Source organism: Cygnus atratus, chromosome 4, assembly GCF_013377495.2.
Source record: "Cygnus atratus isolate AKBS03 ecotype Queensland, Australia chromosome 4, CAtr_DNAZoo_HiC_assembly, whole genome shotgun sequence".
Classification (NCBI taxonomy): Eukaryota; Metazoa; Chordata; class Aves; order Anseriformes; family Anatidae; genus Cygnus; species Cygnus atratus.
This window is the reverse complement of record NC_066365.1, coordinates 16,703,958-16,726,332: the sequence shown is the minus strand read 5'-3', so window position 1 is coordinate 16,726,332 and position 22,375 is coordinate 16,703,958. Positions and strand designations below refer to the sequence as shown.

The window sequence follows — 22,375 nt, the reverse complement described above, 5'->3', positions numbered from 1 at the left end:
AGAGGCTCCGGATGCTGCGTGGGCTGGGAGAGAGAGGCTGTCTCCAGCCCCTGCCACAGCACAAGCCTGAGCTGAGCCAGGAGGAGTTCAAAGGCAGCAAACCCATTCTGGAGAAGCAAGGCTTTGGCCAACACTGATTCAAGCACTGCCACCGTTAATGCCGAGAACAGGACTTGTGTTGGCCCAGCTCTGGCTGATTCACCAGCCTGGGCTTCCCACATGCACGCTAAGCACCAGGGAATGGGTGATCTGCTCCCCGGGCTTTATTAGCCACCTCCACTCCTCAGTGCCCATCTCTGAAGTATCTAACGTGGGCAAGGCGCTTCCAAACACCCTGGCTGCTGCTGACAACTCCAGCAGCATTATTCGGAACTAATGATGGAGCTTCGCTGACTGAATGCAGAGCACAACTGCCTCTGAAACACTCGTGGCAATTTGGAAACCCAGTCAGCGTTTTGCAAACTCAGAGGTTTATGCAAAGATCCCCTTGGTATAAAGCCAGAATGAAGTTGCCAGAAATCAACAATGGGAGTTTTCAGATAAAGGAAATGTGACACCTCGAGCCCCAAACTGCCTGCCGTTCTCATTTCGTGTGGGGTGTCAGAAGATGACTGCTGTGGAATCCTTCCCCATTGAGCTACTAGAGAGCCCTGGGGCTCCCCTGACCCAGCGACCCTTTCTCTTAAGAGGGAGCTGGAGTAAGTGAATAATTACCGACACGTCAAACCCTCCTGGCTGGCCTGCAATGGCATCCTCCAAAATCAGCGTGTCCACCATGACAGACCAGGCACTGCTGAAAGACGCTAGCTGACTGCCAAAAGGAGGAAAGAAACAGCCATATAAACATAGGGAGGAGGGATGGAGACCCTCAGAGTTATGCGGTAGATCAGGACAATACCTTCTGCCTTTTTTTCCTAGGAGTGTTGCAGTAATAAAGATATAAAGGTGGAAACACCAATGAAGCACCAACTGAAATCTGTGGTCATGGCTTTATTTTGTTGGAATAGGAGCCAAATATTACCCCTAGGAACCTGGTGATGACACACGCAGGGCCCAATATTGTCTGGAGACAGGTCCAAGCCACAAATGGGACTTCTGTCACCAGAGACAGCTCCCTCCTCACACTGCCTAGCACATCCTGACCACACGAGGAACAGCACCTGGCACCCAATAGGTTTCTTTCCCCCCAAAGCTCAATAGCAGCTCCTGTGCTAGAGCTAGCACTGAAAACCTCATAAAAGGCTGACCTACAGGCCACATTAATATAACGGGCTGGTCACAGACCTTGTATCAAGAACTCTCCCTCAGATGAAGGACTGCTTGTGGAGAGATGGCTCCGTGTTTTATCTGGGGTTTTTCTAACCTGGGAGCAAGCCCTGGTAACATCAGCGTCTGTGTTTCAGGGGTCCAGTGCCCACGTCCTGGTGGAGCACACGGAGCATTCCTATAGGCAGGGGCAGGATAACGGGACACGCTGCCTCCAGTGAACTGACGAATGTATTCTCCTCGGCAAGAGCTCGAACAGCTAGAATTTCTCTGCTTCCTGACGTAGCGGCTATAACGAGAAGAGAAAGTCATTAAGGTAGAAGATATTTCTCCGAGTACATGGCACCAGCTAACAGCACCAACGGTTGGTATGCCTCAGCCTCTTAAAAAGGTGTCGTCTGTAGCTAAGCTGTGCTGGTGGTGATGATGCACTACAGAACCCCAATGGCTGCCCAGAGGAAGAAAGACAGCGTGGATGCTGCAGAGAGGTCAGAAACAGCAAAGGGGATCCTAGGAGGATCCTTCCCCTCCTCCCTGCCTTTCTGGGGAAGGGTGAAAATCAGAGCTGGCCGTGCTAGGATTCTGCTGCATTCACCACAGCTTGGACTGGGACTTCTCTACACCTGCCCGACATGAGGAACGTGTACCTTGGCACAGCCCTGCAAGTGTCCAAGGGAGAAAAGGACATAAAAAATAAATAAAATGAGGTCTATGGCAGCCAGGTATGATGACAACACCAAACAAAGAGGGTCCTCTGGAGAAAAGGGGCAAGCGTGAAGCACGGTTCTTGTAGGATTTGGAAGGAACCACTGCCTCCTTTGTGGTACTGGCAAGGAAAAATGATTCACTGTTATCCACAAAACAAATGAGCAAGAGGATGAGCTTGTAAAGAACATCAAATGCTTACAAAAAAAGGTAGATAAAATATTTTTTCTTTTAAAGCATTAAACAAAGAATCTATCATTAATAAATAACTGGTTGTTTCTGGTCACTGAGACCTTCAGCAGTCAAAGTCATTTCCTCTCGTATCTCTTCTACACAGAAATTAAAAAGGGAAAACTAATTATGCCATTTTTACAACTGTCAATCAGTTCCCCAGCCTTGAATTAACTACGTATTGAACTGAAACCGATGAATAAAATGATATGAAGAAAACAGTTGCTCTGAAACCGTGCAATACTTTGCTCCCACAAAGGGCTTAATATTTCAATCACACTTTCTTTAAGTGTTTAACCAATTACCTCCTGCAGTTCGGTTTTTGTTTTCTTCAAAAGAAAACTGCTTGTTTTCTTCTGCAGATGTGAACTCAGTTGAATCACTTCATGTAATACTAGTAGCTACACGGATTACAATACGTTTGGGTTATATTGCAAGTATTTTTTCCTTTGAATAGGACATAGCAGGGTTTTAAAATAAACGTGATCCTTTTCGGTTTTAAAGTTTTCTCAACTGAGCAAAAGTCATTTTCCGTTCTCCAAAGTAATCCAGAATTTAGAACATACTTTTCACTCAAGTACATTCAATTCTGGAATGCACTGAGGCTGCTAATCTAACATGAGATTCGGGTAGGAGACTACTATGTAGTAACTACTTCAAAACATGATCATCAGCTACTGACAAATGTGTTTGAAATTAAAGAATATATAAAAATGGTCCCATCGGCTAATCTACTAATCCTGGGACTTACTCAGAACACGTAAGGAGAATTTCATGGCACAAACTCCAAGGCACGGCTCTCCATCAGAAAAGCCTTCCAGAGTAACATGCGGAAACCCGCACCCCACGAGCCCACCAGAGCAAGGCACACACCACGCAAGGCAGAATGCCGGGGAAACACTACGTGCACGCAGAGTCAGAGGTAATGCGAAGAAAAGAGAAATGTTCAGGTCTGCTTGTTCCAGTCAACAACAGTAACTGAAGTTTATTGATTTCAGTTTCAGCAGCTAAAAATCCATGGAAACATTTTTATAGTATACAGACAGTACTATCCCATATCAAATTGTCTATGAAAGTAATAATATAGGCCAGGATTTTCTCACAGTCATTGTGGTTTACTTATCAATTAGTACAATAACACCTATTTTAAAATAGAAATATTACGAAGTGCAAATAGCTTTTTTATCTCAGTATAATTTAGCCGTTCGATTATATGGAAATATCTAAGTAAAGAGATTGGAAAAATGACCCAGAGTTACAATAGAACAGTCATCTACAAAAATAGCTGGACACATTCTCAGCCACTGTCTCTCAACTGTTCCCTTTATATCCACTGCAAAACTGTTTCCAACACGCTAATCACATCTATTCTGAAGCAACAAAAATTATATGATTTCAAACTATTTTCATTAGAAAAAAACAGTCCTTTAACAACTGCTTTTACTCTTGCATGTAATTATATACTCTTAAAGGCCAAATATTCAGCCAGAATGCAAAAATAACCGTAGCCTTTTATTAAGGATAAAAGGCCAGATACGACTTCGTATGAAAAACAAAGATACTCTTTGCTTCTACCAGCAGCACTGCTCAACATAGGAAATTATATTTAATGTTAAAATTTTAAATACATAAATATCAAAGTCTTAATAACTCTGTATCAGAGACTTACTACAACTTGCTGGATAGCATGGGTAGTATTTCCTTTGAAGATACTTCAAGTAACAGCCAAGATTTTCCAGTAACTACCTCTGTAAAAGCTCTCTCTTGACTCAGTAGAACATAATCTGCACTTAACACCCCACAGCCCTGCCAAAACATCTTACCTACCTGGAATGTTTTTGAGAGCAACAGTCAAATAAAAATGACTGAACTTATTAATATTTGATTATGTTATCTGTCTAAGGATAGCTTAACAACAATATTATAAGGTTACTCAAATCAGAAGGTCAGCACTATCTTTTTCTTCTTTGACTTATGCACCTGTCACGCTTTTTAGGAAAAGGCTGTTTATTAAATGCAAGCAAAACCCCTGATTTCCTATTTTGTAACTGTCATGGTCCGATCTTCTCCCTACTCGACATATGTATCAACAAAAAAAACAAAACGGAATTCAAGTACAAAGCAGCAGCTATCTAATCCACAAATAAAACCACAGTGATGTTATACTCTTCCTAAAACAAGCTTGAAGCCATGATTATATTAAAGACACAGATATGAGTGGATTTTTCAACTTCCAAACAGATAGGCAAGCAAGGTATTACAATCCAGGGGTGCAGGTGAATGAATAAGCAAGCAAACTACGTGATGTTTGTGCAGCGTCCTCTCAAATCCTGCAATCCCTTCTAGTCTGGGTCTACATCTCCCTCTTCTTTACTCATGTTCTTCTCGCATGGCTTGGTCTCAGAAACTTTCCATGCCTGTAACGGAAACTTGAGCCAACTTCTTAAATGTATGATTTCTTCATCTCCACTCATCATCATCCACTTCTGTTTCTGAGAAGCTCCTCATCATGACACCTGTATCTCAAGAAGCAAAACAGGAAACATCACAGGGATGAAGTAAGGAAAGATGAATAATAATATGCCTCTGTGTCTTTAATAAAATCCCAACTTTCATTCAAGTTCCTTTTAGGAAATAGACTTCCTTTCACAAAAGTTTCACCAAACTAGGTGTGTGAGCACCCCTAGTACCACAGCTAGGGTAAGTAACCGATGATACCTCCTCATCATCATCATGAAATCTCGTCCTCATCATGAAACCTCATCATCATCATGAAACCTCCTCATTCATGCCTCTGTTCCTAGCAGGATGAGCAGAAGCAATCCTGTGCTAGCTAGCCTTATGTACCGTGGGAAGCCTCTTTGGGTGCCAAGCCTGTTGAACTTGTCTGCAGCAGCCAGCTCCATTGCAGGAAGCTGCTGACCCACCTACTGACCTACCCATACTGAGAACAGTGCCGGTTATCTTCACACAGGATCTGTTTGCACAAGTAAGCAGAGGTCTAGCCCACAGGTGACATGAAAAGTGAGGATGTCAGCCTCTCTTTTCCTTTCCCCAGTGCTCCTAAAGCCACACAACATCCACAGGACATGTGCATTTTTACACACTTTGCAGCTAGCGGAGGAGGCGCTTCCTCTGCATTGCAGCACTCTCACTACAAGGCGATCAAGGCCTAAGCTATTTTCAGCCTTTGTCCCCAAAATCACATCCTCAAGCTGCGGGGTGGAGTGGAGGGGGCTTCCCCACCTATCTATTTCCTTGGTATAATGGGGGAATAAATGCTTCATTTTGACAGACCTTTTGTCACCCAGAGCCTGGGATCAAGCGGGCCCAAAGCCAAGAGCAGCGCTGTTGGGCGCCTAACGACAGAACGGCAGCATACAGCTCAGGGGCAGCACGGCCACACGGCCGTCCTGCACCCAGGGTGAGCAGCCCAAGCACTCTGCCTGCCTCAGGATCTTACCCGAGCTCTGACCGAGGGGTGTAGGAGAAAGGAGCAGGCAGCAAAGCCAGGCTGCGAGCCAGCTCCCTGCAAGACAGAAGCGCGGAAGCCATTTTATCCCTCCCTGTTAGGGTTAAGGCCGTCTCTAAGCAAGTACGAGCACCAAAATCTCCTCCGAGCAGAGGCAGAGCAGAGCCCACCTCTTATCAGCTCCCATCTCAAATGCTCAGAATTCCACCTCCCGTCCGAAATCCGCCTTCCTTCTGCAGAAGCCCTTGAAGCAGCACTCTCTGCACACCAACACACTTTGCTCGCAAGGACAGCGCTGCCCTGCATCAACTCCTCTCCACGAAGCGAGGCTGGTGTCCTGCTAGCAAGGAGGGACAGCTGCAGGGACAGTCCTGTCCCTGCACCGAAAGGCTTGGCTGCGGTTCTTGCACATTACAGCAAAGAAGATAACTTAGCCTTGGACAGTCAAAGCGAGAAACCCTCTGCCAGCGCCCTGGGTATTGCAGGAACAATAGCTGTTAAGGAACTGGACAGAAATGTATGCGCTGCGCAGGGATTGTATGTCAAAGAAAAATACGCGTTCCCTCATTTCTGACCTCTTCAAGAAGTCCTTTCCCTCAAAAGTGCTTACGAAGCAAACAGCCCTGAAAGCTTGTGCCTCGGTGATGATGGCTGCTATTCCCAAACACGCTATTCCCTACTCAGAAAAGGCAGCCACCGCAGGTTTAAGAGCTTAGAGTACAAAAGCAGAGACAGCCACACGCGTCCCGTCAGCAGGACACCCAGAACATACCCAGATAACCGGCCAATTATTTTCTACCCCAGTGATCCTCAGTTTTTTACCATAATGATCACTGCATACAAGAAACAGAAACCACGATTTCACTGTTTCGTAATCGTCATAGCTCCGTATCATTTCTGAGCACCAGGAACGATCTGGCGACAATTAATTCAATTAATTATCGACATCCTCACTCATTAATCAGGTGTCTACACTCAGCATCTGTACAATAGAGATTACAAGACATCCCCGCTGCTCACTGTTACATGCAGAGAACTGCAGGAAAAGATTAATATTTGCAGCTGAACCTAAATGTCAAAAAGATCTGACGCCGGCTGTCACCTGGATGCCTGAAACAACCAAGGAATTTTTCGGTTTTCTTTTGAAGAGACAACGTAGTGGCAGGCTGGTGCTTCTAACTTTGATCTTCAGAGCAGCCAACACTGGCAGGGGAATTTTGTAGCTCGATAACAAAACACAGAAACCTCCTGGGCTATTAATTCAATTACTACATTTTGGCAAGGAAGCTTTCCCCTTATACCTTGGGGAACATCTTTAGATAGAACAGCACATGTTTTAAAGGCACACATGCCCCGAGGATTTGGTGTAACTGTTCATGTACTTAATTTCTTTGAGGGGAGAAATATTCCACAACAACTTGCTTGCAGGACTGGTATTTTTCCTTGTTTCCCCAGGAAACAAAACTTAAATAACCACGCCAACTATCCACTGCACAGTCACGTACATTGTTAGGCCAATTTCAACCACCTCTGATGGAAAAGGACAGAGATATCACAGGTGCTCCTCTCCTACAAAAGACCTGTGCCACCAAAACTGAGGAAACTGCCAGAAAACCCACCTGCACTAGCTCAGGTGCTCACAGAGCTACTTTTTATCTACGGGGCAGTACAGTGATGCCTTAGGTGCTCATACTAGTTTCCATTTTCACACGGGCTGTGGCCAACGTGTTGGCAAGCAGTCCTCTGGCATCCTTAAAGGCACTCAGTCAACAATTGTCACCTTTCACCAAAGAGAAGCTGGAAAAGCAGACATATGCTGCAGTACAGGTGGCCTCAGGAAACCCTAAGAAAAAAAAAAAAAAAAAAAAGAAAACCAACCACACCGCAAAATGCTTCTCAATCCTTTTCAAGAAAATCCTGCCCTGGGAGGGTCTGCTGCGAACTGCCAGGACAGGTCAGGTTCTGGTCCGTCTGCCTGAGAGTTGTGCCTACCGTGATCGTGATCGGGACCAGATGCTTCGGAAGGTGGAGCAGCTCCCGGGAGTGAACAATGGTGCGATTCACCCAGAGGGGAAATTCCTTCCTGACCTCATCAATTAGCATGAAGGTTTATATCCCTAATTTATTTTTAATCCTATTTACCGCAACTCTGGCTATTGTCATCATATATATAAATGTCCAGGTCTGCTTGGGATCTGACTAAACTTTTGGCCTCAATAATATCATGTGGCATAATTGCACACAGTTTCAAATGTACTGATTTTCTATTTCATTTAACATCCCTTTGTTCTTGCACTATGGGAACTATTAACCACCTCTGCTCCTTCCTGGGGCTCCAGCTGGCTTGCAGCACAAGCTACTGTGCCACGCTGCCTTCTGGTACAGAGCAAGAACAGGATCTGCGGGCCTTTAAGCTGCAATTTAGCAACTTTATCAGTTAGCCAGTGAGATTTCTATAAGCAGAGTTTCTGGGATCTGCTGGAGGTTGGCAGCTCCATCCAAATTTCACAAGCCCCTACCTGCTTACAAACTCCCCGTTTTGACTTTTTCCACCTCAGATATGCCACCCTTAGAAGCAAACTGTTTCGCCCAGTGCTGTGCTCTTTGAACCCCCCTGAGATGTTGAGAAATTCAGTTCTAAAAGAACAGAGAAGCAGCACGCCATCCCGGGCTTTCCAAGGTCGAGCAGGAGCCTCTCCCTCTGAGCAAAGAGCTCCCCTCCCACCTCCATGCCTGAATAAAGAACTCGGTGTCCAGCTGAGCAAAACCCATCCCATCCTGCTCTTGAACAGTGTTCCTGAGGGCTGCAGGTTCCTCTGTGCACTAGCTTCAGCCTGGGTCACTACTTACGGAGGAGCTGAGGATGCGCTCATGGGGATTATTACACCAAGTACTCACTACAGCCCCAGGGCAATTAGTCACTGCCATTCCTGCTAACGCAACACTTGCAAGAGGCATCAAGGTATAAAGCCACACCTTCACTCAACAAAAGTTTGGTGAAAACAAAAATTACAGCTACACATCCGAGCAGCAGAGGGAGGAATGTTAAAGCAGCCTCGAGGTTTTGGCCCCCCGAAACACAGTCCTCCTCTCAGTAATGTGGGCTGTGTTTTCCTCTCCCAGCTCCTGGAGCTAAAACTTTGGGTGCCTGACCACAGGTTGGTAACCCCTAAGCCCCCAGGAGAGAAGGAGGAGGTCTGGATGATATCTCATGGGAGTATCTCACAGCCCTCCAAAGAGATGAAAGAGTTTTTACAGCATCTCTGAGAAACACCATGCTGTTTTACCACAAGTGTTTTGATTATGGGCTTGGAACTGGCGAATTACGGCTAGAGGATAGTTCTTTGCCTCAAACAAAAAGCAAATTACACCTTTTCATCCCTCTTTAGCGGGATCTTCAGGCAAGGAACCAGTCAGGAGGAAACTCCCGTCCCAGCCTTAACGTGAGGTCCGAAAGCAGATGGAGCTCTTTAATGATCAAAACACTGCTAACAGCACCGGTACAGGCACCATTTGGCGAACATCAGCTCATTGAATTAAGCTGCCCTGTGCAGCTTTCTCCTCTCTACAGGTCTACCATCTACTGACTGGAGCCAACAAAATCACAGGTCTCACAACAGCAGCTAAATTGCTCCATTGCATACCCTCAGCGACTCCCCCATGATGTTTAACAGGCACACAGCAGTGTTAGACTCTGCTCCCGAGCAGTGATCTTAATACTTCCTTTCTAGAGGCCGTGAATGCCTTCCCATTCTTCCAGCTCACATCTGTAAAGACTGAACCGAGTACTTCTATGATGCTCTTAGGCAACCCACTCAAGCTGCGGTCCAAGCCACAAGTTTCAGAGCACAGCCACACCAGCTTCTCCAGGATCTCTGATCAGTGGTTTGCATTTGGCACGTCAGGATTTGCTGAGGTTGAACGAGAAGACAGTAATGACAGAGAACTATTCTCCCATCAGCATTGGCAAAAGCAATCTCAGAGGCCTTAAGTGCAATAAATACTTATACTGCTTTGGGTCGTCACTGAGTTTCAAGTGAAAAAGATGTGATGCTTTCTGTTTGTCAGATACAAAAGCACAGTTTTGGTAAGGAAATCTTTTAATGGACTCGACAAAGGTATTTTTGGCTGCTGGAATTCTCAATCTGTTGTGCTAATAATAGCTTTAAATAAATGTGCAATGCAAGCAGTACATACTTTGCCTACGAAAAAATCTGCTGGCCACTTACAGATCATGTGAACTCAGTTATTTAGTTGTGCTATGAACACCAGTTATTCCAAGCCTTATCTGACCGTAGATTTGGATCTAGGTAGCGATGGCTCTGCCACACACCAAGCGCAAGGCAAGCCACAGTTCATCACCAAAGGGAGGGAAAGTTCCTATTAACAATGGTTGCTGCCATTTAATGAGATGGTCATGAAGAAGAGATAAGACTGGAAAAGCCTGAGCCTCTGCCTCCACCCTCCCAACCTTCCCTGTGCAAAGAAAAAGCAAGTCTTTTTCCTCTACTATCACTCCACCCTTTCTCTGATGTTACAGCATAAAAAAATTGGATGCCTTAGACTATTGCTCCCTAACGTCCACCAACCAAAGCTCTGGAAGACCATTTTCTCACTTCCTTCCTTCCAGCTCTGCAGCAGTCAGTAGAAGGGTTCCCCGAGTTGCGTTTTACAAATGGGGTCACCACCTAAGTTGGTTGTGACATTGCTCACGGGAGCACGGAGCACGGTCTGAGCAACGGTAAAACAGAGCAGCTCAAATACACCGGGTACTCTGCGCCAGGTCAGGTTCACAGCAGCTGTTCTATTCACAGAAAGACATCTGAGAGAAGTGCCATAAATAACGAGATCACATGGAGTCTCCTGTTGCACAACCAACATCCATCCTTCCTACCCAGGAATTTATGCTTCACACCCTACGCCGTCAGTCAAAAGCATGTTACAAGCTGTGTTTTCAGGATGATCCAGAGGATATTTTGGAAAGTGATACAGCCCTCCTGCTGGCCGAGTCTTTTCAAAATACTCTTTCTCTTCTGTTATAAAAACGACAAATGTTTCTATAATCTTGTCCTAACCGGGGTCTCTCTCAGCAGCAAGCTATAGATCCATGAGTGCCTCTTACACATCGTAGGTATCTAAAACCAGATACAGCACGTGCGAGTCTGACAGCCTGATGGAAACCGAGGGGACCTACTTTGCAGAAGTTTTCATTCATGTGTACAAACGGACAGCATTTTCTCTGACTCCAGTTTCAGCAAATCCCCAATTTGAGCAGCCCCTCTGAGGATTTTCAATCCATGTTACAGTTAGATTAAAATTAAAGCCCGTTCTCCCTAAACATCTCATTCCTAGGCCCCTGCGAGGGGAGAATCACTTTTCAAAGTGTCTAGTTATAACTAAGAATAACGGCATATAGCTATTGTATAAGAATTAGTTCAGTTTTTTTTTCCCTCTTTCTGGAGTTTTGCCACAAATTGCTTTCGAGGGCTTGGTTCAGAAATTCCAAATTCAGTTTGTTTTTTCTTATTGAGAACTAACTCCTTTTAGCAATTCTGTTAATCTTGGAGCTCAGGATTATTTTTATTAAAGTAACGCCCAGAGTTTAGGTATTCCATAAAAAGACCAGGAATTATTTTTATTAAAGTAACACCCAAAGCTGAACATTCCTTGCAAAAAAAATATCAGGCAAAGCGCTTCCATTCTTAAAATGGTTCTTCGCCCTTTCCATGTAAACACAGAATTCATGGAGATGACCGAGCGCTGACAAGTTTTATCAATGTTTTTCTGTTTGTTTCAGAGTTGAAAAAAAGGTTATTTAGGCAAGTTAAGCCTTTTGCTCTTAGCAGGACTGCTTCTTCTCCCTTATCTTCTGTTGCAGAAAAAGCAGCACCAATTTCCACTCCCCAGCATCAGGTTTCTCACTGGACAATTCCACCAGCTTTGGGGTGTTGTGCCAGTGTTGACAATGCTCCACCAGTATCTCTGGTCGCATTCAGCATCTGTCCCTTAGCCAAAAAGGAGTCCCACTGCCTTTGGTGAGAACGATTTTGGATGAAGCTTGGTAGGCTGCAAGAAGCTTGCTCCTTATCCCTGAGTTCATGCCATAACAGAAATGGGGCTGCAAAGTAAAGGATCTTACCTCCATTCTCATGGGCCTGAGGCACAGAAACCTTCTGCTCTGCGGCGGCAGCCCTGTCTCGAGGACAAGATCAAGTGCTGCGTTTTTGTTTGCGTGGCCGTGTTAATAAACTAGGTCACATCACCCAGGTTCCTCACCGTGACTAAAACACGGCTCAAGCATTTGGAGGAAAGAGGGAATGCCTTTTGATCCCTGCTTCCGATTCTGAGTTAAGCACCTGTGACTGAAGAGTGCACTCTGTCAGCAAGCCTCCTCCAAGCACTTGTTGTGCTCTTCGGGCATAACAGGCCAAAGACATCATAGCATTAATGACACGTTGTCCAGCAAGATGCTCCTTCCTCACTGAAGAAGGCACGTACTGACAATTTTCAACTTCTTTAATGTAGAAATTAGGGCTGGGGCAAAATCTTTTCACTTCCTCTGAAGGAGAGGTTGAGTGGCAACATACCCACCCTTCTCTCCGCAGCGTGTATAATTTCAGCTTGCCCAATAGTGGCGGCACTCCTGAGTTTGGGAGGACTTTAAAAGGAGTGATTATGCTCATGGAAGTAAGCTAACATGAATAAACTGCTCAGGCAACAGGGAAACATTCCAGAGCCCTGTGCTGTCACCAGGCTTTTGGCCAATGCTGCTTAATCATATATGCAAAACATAATTACGGAAAGATTCATCACAGGTTTGAATATTCTCAGTGAATAATTCTGCACTGTGCTGAAGAAGCTTGCCTGCAAACCGTCCTCAGATGAGAGCACCGGGATCTCCTCCTGGTTTTCAGAGCTTCTGCTGCTGTCAGTAGTACAAGTGGTACAGCACTAGCTTCCTCTGTGGGTCTCGCAACCAATCAGCCAGTTTCAGAAGAGAAGTTTGAGAGCATCCTTAGCAGCACCCGAGCATCACACTGCTGAAATTTATAACTGCTAGGGCCAGGAGTTATCGCAGCAGCTGTTACAGGCTGTGTTCTCAACTGGTCCCGGCTGGCACATGCCAGTTCCTACTATCCGGGCACATAACACAGACCGGATTGAAACTCAAAGTGGTCACGGCATGGTGGAAGGTATTTCAGTACAAAGCCCGCAGGTTGCAGAGTCTGCAATGTCTTCAGCCTTAAACACAGCTGCGCTCATCATTTATACAAACCTAAGACCCTCTTGAGCCTTGTCATGGGATTTATAAAGCTCTATCTGAAAAGCTTTGATCCTCTTCGCAACACTGAGTGCAAAACCTAGCCAGCCACATTTCAGCGAGGAGCACAGAGCTGACTCTTCCACCACTTACCAGAAGACTATAATTTTCACATAAGATTATAGAGTCATGGTTGTAACTCTACTTGAAGACTGCCTTTACAAAGATCTGACTGTTCAGCAGCTCCCACGGGAGCAACAAAGCGGTCAGATTCTCTAGAACATCCGAGATTTACCTGACAGCTACTTGCTAATGCTTTTTTACACTACCTTACAGATGCTAAGTTCTAACTGATCTGAAAGCCTTCCCTCACATGCTTTGTGCGATCAGACACCATTAAATCTACATATTGTAATAGCTTTTTTAAGAGTATTGGGTAAGCTAGAAATAAATATTTGCCTCTGTACAGCGTTCTTGAGAATAAACATGACTAAATATAACTTTAGCACAATTTTTTTTAGTGGTCATAAGCTTTCCCATCCAAGATATCTAATAATTCAGAATAAGCAAAGACTGAAAATGTTCTTGTGTACGCCTCCAAGTCTGACTACTGTAAATTGGCACATACAAAAATCTATTGTCTCTGTGCTATCTGCAATGTTGTGAACTAACAGGTAAAAGTCAATGCAGACATCTCTGAGGCAAAATATGAAGAGTTATGCCCTGACTGCACCTTCTGTCCCACGTGTACTGTAAAACTGGAATGTAACACCACCAACAAAACAGGGTACAGTTTTGCTGGGACAGAACTTCAATAGATGCACTTCATATGATCACAGAATGGGTTGGGAGGGACCTTAAAGATCATTTAGTTCCACTCCCCTGCCACGGGCAGGGACACCTCCCCCCCCCAAACCAGGTTGCCCAAAGCCCCTTCCAGCCTGGCCTTGGGCACCTCCAGGGATGGGGCATCCACAGCTTCTCTCGGCAGCCTGTGCCGGTGCCTCAGCACCCTCTGAGAAAAGAATTTCTTCTGAATATCTAATCTAAACCTACCCTCTTTCAGTTCAAAGGCATTACTCCCTGCCCTATCACTGCACTCCCTGACAGTCCCTCTCCCGCTTCTTTTTTTTTTCCACTCGCGTCAGGGGAACACATCGCTACCCAGCTCAGCCGAGGGGAAACCCGTACAATAACTCCCCACAGACGGACGGGCGGGCTTTCAGCCCCAAGCAGGGGCTCGTTGTGACACGCTGCTTTATTGAAACGCCCGGCTGCCGAGACGATCTCCGTCCCCGGGTGGGCGGGCAGCGTGGCTGAGCCCCGGCAGCCCGATGCCGACACGCTCTCCCGCTCCACGCCGCAGCGCCCCGCCGGCCTCGCCATTCTCCCGCCCCGAGCCCCCGCTTTCTCCTCAGGCGGCCCCATCCCGCCTCGCAGCCGCCCCCCGCCAACGGCCGGGCGCCGACGGCCCCCGCGCGCGCCGCCGCCGAGGGGAGGGGCGAGGGCGGGGCGGCCCCACTCACCGCGCGGCGGGCGCCCTCCGAGCAGCAGCAGCAGCAGCAGCAGCAGCAGCAGCAGCAGCAGCAGCAGCAGCACCAGCAGCAGCAGTACCAGCAGCAGCCGGCGCAGCCCGGAGGCGGAAGCGGCGTCAGGAAGTGAGGTCGGAGCTGAGGGGAGGGCGCCGTTTCCGGGGAGGGGGCCCGGCGGGCTAAGCCCTGCTGCGGGTAGGGGCGGGTGGGCGCTGACGGGGGGCGCGGGCGGCAGCGCCCCCCCCCCCCCTACCCCGGCACAGAGAGCCTCGGGGTAGCCATTTGGCGAGCGGAGCTGCAGGCGCGGCCTGCCAAGGGTTTACCTGTTTAGCACGGTATTGGGAAATAAATAATCTTTACCATGCGCTCCCGGCTCCGCACTGCGGGTGCTCCGCTCACCCCCAGCCTGTTCGTGTAGAACTTAGGAACTACAGCACGATACATCTTCGAGTAGTTTTTGTGGTTAGATGCTTTTATTAAAAAGTCGTTCCTGCGTCATTCTTTAAATTAACCGATTTCATGATTTACTTGGGGAAAAAAATAAGTAACCAGGGTGTTATGTCTCTTCTGAATAAACCCTGTGCTTTTTGGTAGTGTTTCCGTTCGCACAAATGTTTATAGACAATCCTATTCTTTAAACCAATTTGACTAAATTTACCTAACTGCCGTTGCTATAGCATTACAGTATTTGCTGCAAGCGTCTTTTAGACCTGCGTCTCACTGCGTACTTCTTAGTTCTCGGAATGTCTCAAAGAAAGGCTCACAATACTGCATACAAACCAACGTGGAGATCACAATCTGCTCCACGGCCAGCACCGCTGCTCGTTATCAAAGCTCTCGACCCTCGTTAGGTGGTAAGGCCACAGTATCTTCACTCACGTTTACTGAGTGCGTTCAGCAAATTCAATGCATGATCACGGAACCAAACAGTTTTCTGGTAGGCAGTTCCTGCCTTACTTCCTCCTGGGTACTATTAACAGAGACGGCAGGAGCTGATTTCCAAGGTGCCGGCAGTAAACATCGATAAGACAGCACTTCTCCACCCTCAGGGGCTTCTCTGAGCAGGTCTGTCCTGTGTCGGGTACTTTCATGCCGAATATTTTGGTAGGCATTCAGTTCACTTCAGGGGGCTCAGAGAAAAGCTACCAAGAGCAAAGCTTTTAGGACTGCCCCTTTCCTTTCCCCCTTGCCTTCAGCTGTGTATTGATTAAGAGGCATTGAAAATAGCTCCACACTGACTCCTATTATCAACGCTTGAAATAAGTCCTGCATTCCTACAACTGTGGGCATCACTCCACTGAGAGCTGTACACTTTCAGTCTGTTTTGGTGGCTGCTGCTGCTGTTCATACTTCCGTGCTGAAAAAAAGAAACACTGATCAGCACAAATCACACTCATTATATACATGTACATACATTTACGTACGTGCATGAGTACATACGTAATATATACGTTATATATGTATACAGATAACAAGCAAAAAAAAGATTTAAGATCTGACAAAGTAATTTTGCAGCTTTGGTACACAAGGCCTGGTCTCGGTCACCACAAGGAACTTGTCCTTTAGCATGTGCCCTTTGAAGGTCCGAGCAGTAGTGTCACAGCAATATTTCTGTACGTTAATGGCCAAAAAAAATCCATTCAGATCCTTTCATTAAAAATAGAATTAAAGCCTATGGCTTCAGAAGTACTACAACAGGCAACCTGAACAACTCGTTAGTCACATAGCAGATCTGCACTCATCTCCTCCACAGTATAGGAGCCACATACTAACATTTACTTCAGAAGTAATCTGGTTAGCAAGGCAAAGGAAGATCAAAGAGTTGTGTGTGGTGCAACATACAACACCAACGAGCATTCCTCTGTTGGAAGTATGCCTTTTTTTGTTTGCACAGAATGCAGTGGCCTGGATTAAGAATCTTTCCATTTAGAAGGTAGTTTCAACTCGTTATGTATTTCTTGCCCATTTTCCATCTAGGTGTGCATACATGGCAGAGGTGAAGCAAATACAGGTGTTTCGGTGAAGTACGCCTGTGGAATATCAGAGCCACAGCACTCTTTCCCATCTCCATCCTGACATCCAGCAAGATGGGAATGGCGGCACTTAGTGGTATGGTAAAATTCTCATTTATTTTCAGCATATGAAGTTGAAATACTCGATTCCCCACACAGTCCTCAGCAGTTTTACAATTATGTCCACTTTTTGGCCACATTCACACATCCCTGGCCTTAGGATTTCTTTTTACCTTCAACACCAGCTGTGTTTTGACAACTGCGCCCCCGCTCTGTACTTCCTCACACCTCAGTCCGGTGCCCTGTGCTCCCGCAGAACCCCTGTGCAGGGGGCCGCAGCCCCACACGGCACCCCCACCACACGAGGACACGGGCTCAGGGCCACCCCACGCAGGACCCACCCACGGCCCTACAGCACCCTTACCGATGGAGTACATCTCCAGCTGCTGCCGCAGGCGAATCTTCTTCATGCTGTCATAGAAGTTGGGCTCGGGCGGCGTCTCCGCGGCAGGAGGCAGCGTGAAAATGCGCAAAATCCTCCTCTTGTTCCTGCGGGGCAAGGCACGGTCTCGCGTGGGGCCGCCACGCATTCCCTCCCTTCCCTTTTCCCTTTTTTTTTTTTTTCCCCCTTACCGCCGCGCGTAGACGAGGAGGGCGAGGCTGGCCAGCACCACCAGCAGGTACACGTTGGTGGCCTCGTTCCAGGCTTCGTGCACCGAGTAGTCGATGGCGCCGCTGTCGCCCAGCGCCGCCGAAGCGCCGCCGCCGCCTCCCGCCCCCCCGGCCGCCGCCGCTGCAGCCGCCGCCATGGGCGAGGCGGGCGGTGGGAGGCCGGCCGTCAGGGGCGGTGCGCGGGCGGTGGAAAGTGACGTCGCGCCGCCTCAGCCTCCCCGCCGACATCTTGGGGGGAGTGTGCTTCCTGATGGCGTTGTCCCACAGGCGGACACTGTGTGTTGTTATTAGCTCCGTGCTTTTGTTTCTCCTCTAGCTGATGTTCCTAGTCGCGGGGAGAGGGGAGCGCTTAGGGGATGTTTTCTCCCCCCATGTGGCACAGGCGACACAACTTGCTTTTTGCTTTCATGCCGCCTCTGTCTGAGGGAAAACAAGCAGGCAGAGCAACAGTAGGATGTACGACTTGAGAAGCTCTGAAAGCTTGGCCCGCATGGAGCTAAAAGCACCTTCACCCGAGCTGGTGACCACGCTGTGGGAGAGCATGAGACTCAGCTCGGCGGTGACTGGTGTCCAGAGAAAAAGACGCTCAGATTGTCGAGTGCTTTCACTTCTCTCATAGCAACTAAATTTGGCAGCTTAAGTTGCCAAAACAGAAATAGCACTTTCCAGATTTTTATTTATTTATTTATTTTTCCTGCCAAAGTGGGAGCTGCTGGCTATGCGGCTGCTGGAGAAATAGAGCTTACTCTATGCTCTATACATGCCTAATGCCAAAAAAGCACAACTACGTGATTATGCTTTGGCAAAAAGGGGGAGCAGAGAGACCATTTTGGTGCAGAAATTTAAAAAGTCATCTGAAGCACTTACTGAGATGCAGATGAACTAGGTGGGCAGAGGATGTCGTAACACACGCACATGCTCATTTTCTTTGTTCAGCTTCATGTGGCACGTTTGAGCCATGTTAGGCTAAGCGTGCTGTCCCTTCTCTGCACTGCTTCATATCTATCTCTGGTCCTGATACTTCCTTTCACCATATCTTCAGATACCACAACTATTTTGGTGTTGACATAAATACTTTTGAGGGCATGATGCACCTAGCCTATTTCAAATGTTCAGGATGAGTCCACTTTGTGCCTAGGAAGTACCTCTGGTCCCATACTGATTTGAGGAGGGGATATAGACACCTCACTAGGATGGGATCTGCTATACCAAAGTCTGACCAGGTGGGGGGAACTTCATCCTTTGGGTACCTGTTTTCTGAATGCAAGATGTGCCAAGTCACCTAGCTTCTGTGCTATGGGACAGATTGATATCAAGAGGCCTCAGGTCAGGACATAAAGGGATAGGAGATGAGAACAACCAAAAATAAAAGGCTAAGTCACTGTGATCATGAGAAAAGTTTCTTGCCCCCCATGGTGTGGGAAAGGAGAGCTGAAGAACATCAATTAGACATAATTCTAGGTCATTAAATGGGGATGGCACCCGTGCACAGAACTGTGGAAACCACTAAGAAAAGGAGCCTTCAGTTACGAAATATGACTCAAAACAGAAACCTAAGCCCGATTTCACAGGGATTTTAAACAGTTTCTCACAAAGCTGAGGTTCTTTGTTCATTTTTTTAGTATGTTTAACTTTTTGGCTCGCAGGCCTGGCAAAGTGCAAATAAAGTGCATGGATCTTCTTTATGTTTCACTACTACCTGTATGCCTCACTTCCAATCAGGCTTCCTTGTACTGGGTGTAGAGAAGGTACATTTAAGATCTATCTTAAGGTGCTCTTTGTGCTAATCCTGCAGCTTCGCTCTGGACACCCCAGGACTCGGCACCCAGGTTCCCTTCTGGATGAAACCAAGGCCTGTATCCACAAAACATCACTTCAGCTCTCAGGGTTTTCCTCCAGCACGTAGGAACGGACTCTGGGTCACTCAGCAGGTGCTTGATCTCTGAGTTAATTAATTGCTCAACTTAAGGCTCAGATAACCCACCCACCCCTAACCTAGAAGAGAGACAGAGAGACTTTGTTCCCCCACATATCCCTCTGAAGTTAGTAAATGTTAAGCTGTGGGTAGGATGGGGTCAGGTTGTGGAGCACAATGTTTGCTGCTGTGGTGAGTATAACAGCTTTGCAAACTTGAGAGCAAGGAGTGATCTCCCACTTGTTGGCCTTCTGCAATAGGATTTCTGGGTGTGTAGGCCTTCAGTGTGACTTTCTTTAGGAATCTGGCTCAAAATCCAAAGCTGGTAGACTCCAAAGCTAGGTTAGCTTGCGTTGGTATGTTGTCCTTTCCTTTTGTAGCCTGGGCTTTTCTTTTAGACTTAGGCTCCTGAGCACCTTCAGAAATTGGAGCATAAGCTGCTGTTGAATTTGGTCAGAGCAAAGTCAGGCCTTGCAGTTGTAGTTGTGTGCCAGATGTGACCTGTCTTTGTAGATTATGTAGTTTATTTGTTTGGATGAGGTGGGATGGAATAGCCAATCCTGTGGTATGCTGCTAATGCAAGAGGAGGACATTAGTTGTTTTCTGTTTCTTATTCTAAAGCTGCTCTTAGGGAGCAGACTCATTTTGTGCTGTGCCTATGTAGCCTCTGACCTCTAGCATCCTGGGCTGTGATCAAAGCATGTCGGCACCAAACAAATAATATATAATAATAATAATAATAATAATAATAATAATATATGGCATGGCACAAGTTGTTCTGGCAAAATGTAGCCAGTGGGGACTCAAGCTCAGTGGCTTGGTTATCAGCATTGCACCTTTCAGCTATAGTGAAACTACACAATCCCTCACAGGAACCAGCTCTCAGGGGAAAAAAAATGGATAGCTGTGTGATTTATTTTTTTTAAAAATCCCAGCTTTTTCAAAAGTGGGAACTTTGATCATTCCATGGAGAAATCTATCATGAGCTTCAGTCCCATAGAAACATTGAGAGAATTGCTGAAAAATCTTCCAGCTCTACAAGGAAACAATTCACTTTCTGAAAGTCCTTAGCATTTACCAGCTACTATAGATTTGACTGAAAGCTGCTGAACATTTAACAGCTTTGAAGATCCAGTTACTTCCTATACAAAATGTGAATGCTGGAAACAGAAAGCTTTCTTTTCAAAATTATGGCCAACAAATCTGTGTCTATATATAAAAAATATATAATTTTTAATGGATTTTGAGTTACCCCAGGCTAAACAGAATCAGAAATTGCTGAGACATAAATATCATTGTAATGTAAATATATTTAATCCTGATAAATACTGGATTATAGACTTCAGAACACAGACTGGCAATTATTGGAAATCATGTGGTCATCTCAAGTATACAGTATTTCAATTAAAATAAAACCATAAAATCCTTTTTCTTTTTTAAAAGCACTATCTACCATATAATTTATTTGGTTGAACTCTACGAATACATGCATTATATCATGCTAGAAGAACTTGAGAACCACTTTTTTCTTGTTCCCAGGGTCTCTCAACTATTGGTAAGACATTACAGTCATAATGATAGAATCAGTTTACAGTTGCAAGTTCTGCCAAATATCTCACAATTATATTTTGTGAACAACACTGCCTCTGTTTCACAGAGATAATGATCTGATGTTTATGTGGCACCAAAGGAAAACATTGATTTAGAGTTGTGATAGAATTTCAAAAAGTTCATGTGGTATTCTAAACTTCTGATACATTTAATAGTTACCACTGCATTAAATACAGAGTAGCATGGACTTTGAAAGTATCCCTCAAAAAAAAAAAAAAAAGAAGAAAAGGCTTTGTTCAATTAAACAAAGATGTGCCCACTTTGTGTCTTCAGCATTTACCCAGACCTACATAGCAGCTGGTGTGGATCTGCATGCAATACTTTCTACATCTGATGGTGTTGAACATAGAGATGAGTTGCTGTAAAGGCTGCTCACCTGGATTTAGGATTATAGGACTGCTTTTAGAATGTGACCTGAAACCTGTGTCACACAAATTGAAACACACTACATCAAACTTCAGCTACCAAGGAGCCTGCTGCTAGCAGGCAGTTTGGAAAAACAAAACAAAACAAACAAAAGAAAAATAACAAACACCTACCAGCATAACCTTGACAGTGCTATTCTTTGGATGATCTTGAGGAGAAAAAGAAAGCAGTGAGCCCAAACTGAATCTGATACTCTGCTCTGAGACAGTTCCCATTCTGTGTCCTGTGGTACAAACCATACCCAGTAAGCCCTAAACCTTTATTGGGAAATCCTTTGGGAATTTGTTCTGGCAACTGTGTAGGACCAAGGGCAGAATGAGTGGAGCCCATACCGGCAGCGGGACCTGGTGCCCTGACACAGTTGGCATCGGCAGGCAGGCTGTCAGCAGGCTCAGCTGGCACGTCCTCAGCCTACCTGTCTCCTCTGCTGCTGGTACAGCAGTGCCCCATCTGGGAAGCCAGCAGGTTTCCATCTGGAAAAGAAATAGCACCCAGGTGCTATTTCTTGAGTCTGGGAGACAGCTTCTGCTTTGGTTGTCTCTCCGGCTGGCTGGGCTGGGCAGGATGTGTTCTGGGGGTGACAGAGGGGCATTGCCCACCAGACACGTAACAGCTGCTTGTACCGAGGCAGAAAATCCCCCAGATGTTTGCCAAGGCAGTCATTGATGGTGAAAATTGGAATGGCCAGAAGAGGGAATTAGACAGAGGGGAGGCAACTGCATGTAGGGCTGTCCTGCTTCTTCTTCCCTTTCCATGAACCCTTGCCTAGACTCCAGTTAAGGGAAAAGGAGCTGTAAACGAGGGAAGAACAGGGTTCACGCTATCTTGAGATTGTGGAAGGGGTTAATTGGGAAGAACAGAAAGAAGGAGAGGCTGCAAACTCCTCTGATTTTACTGAAAGGGTAGAAGGAGGTGAAACCCAACCTTGGCTGAGGTTGGACCAGGCTGTCATTAAAAGGGATGGTAACGTACACAAGAAAGGGAGGTGGCCCCTTCGTGTGGGGTGGCTCTTCTGACAGCCCTTACATCCGCCTTGGTACTACAGGCTTGCAAATGCAAACACAATGCCTTCTTTCAGGGGTACATTGAAATATGCTAGCAAAGCACTGGCTCCAAGGCCAGATCCTGGCTATGTTTGGGCATGAGACTGCAGCCGCTAACTCGAGCTAAACTGACCTTCATGCTGCCATCTAGTGTTCCCTCGTAGACAGAAACGACATCCCCGAAACAAAACTCTAAAGCTTCATAATGCTGTTTTCAGAAAAATGTAAT

General features: G+C 46.3%; 3 protein-coding genes across 10 annotated transcripts in view; 1 reads left to right on the top strand and 2 right to left on the bottom strand.

Annotated features, from left to right (window-relative positions):
* SLC20A2 (solute carrier family 20 member 2) overlaps positions 1-14,574 on the bottom strand; it is a 55,986-nt gene extending 41,412 nt beyond the window's left edge. The window contains exon 1 of the mRNA XM_035543812.2: positions 14,462-14,574. The gene's annotated coding sequence lies outside the window, so the exon portion shown is untranslated. The remainder of the gene's footprint in view (positions 1-14,461) is intronic.
* On the bottom strand, positions 3,159-17,333 carry SMIM19 (small integral membrane protein 19). The gene is made up of 4 exons (XM_035543980.2): positions 17,113-17,333; positions 16,904-17,028; positions 14,828-15,824; positions 3,159-4,724 (listed from the first exon to the last, which is right to left on the bottom strand). The coding sequence occupies exons 1-3, from the start codon at positions 17,286-17,288 to the stop codon at positions 15,757-15,759; spliced, it is 369 nt and encodes a 122-aa protein (XP_035399873.1). The 5' UTR covers positions 17,289-17,333; the 3' UTR covers positions 3,159-4,724; positions 14,828-15,756.
* The window catches only part of HGSNAT (heparan-alpha-glucosaminide N-acetyltransferase), a 23,242-nt gene continuing 15,335 nt past the window's right edge, over positions 14,469-22,375 (top strand). For 4 of the 8 annotated variants that reach the window (XM_035543903.2, XM_035543863.2, XM_035543864.2 and 1 more), the window contains exons 1-2: positions 14,469-14,598; positions 16,445-16,576. The gene's annotated coding sequence lies outside the window, so the exon portion shown is untranslated. The remainder of the gene's footprint in view (positions 14,599-16,444; positions 16,577-22,375) is intronic. The other 4 variants (XM_035543923.2, XM_035543914.2, XM_035543883.2 and 1 more) reach the window with 1 other exon arrangement.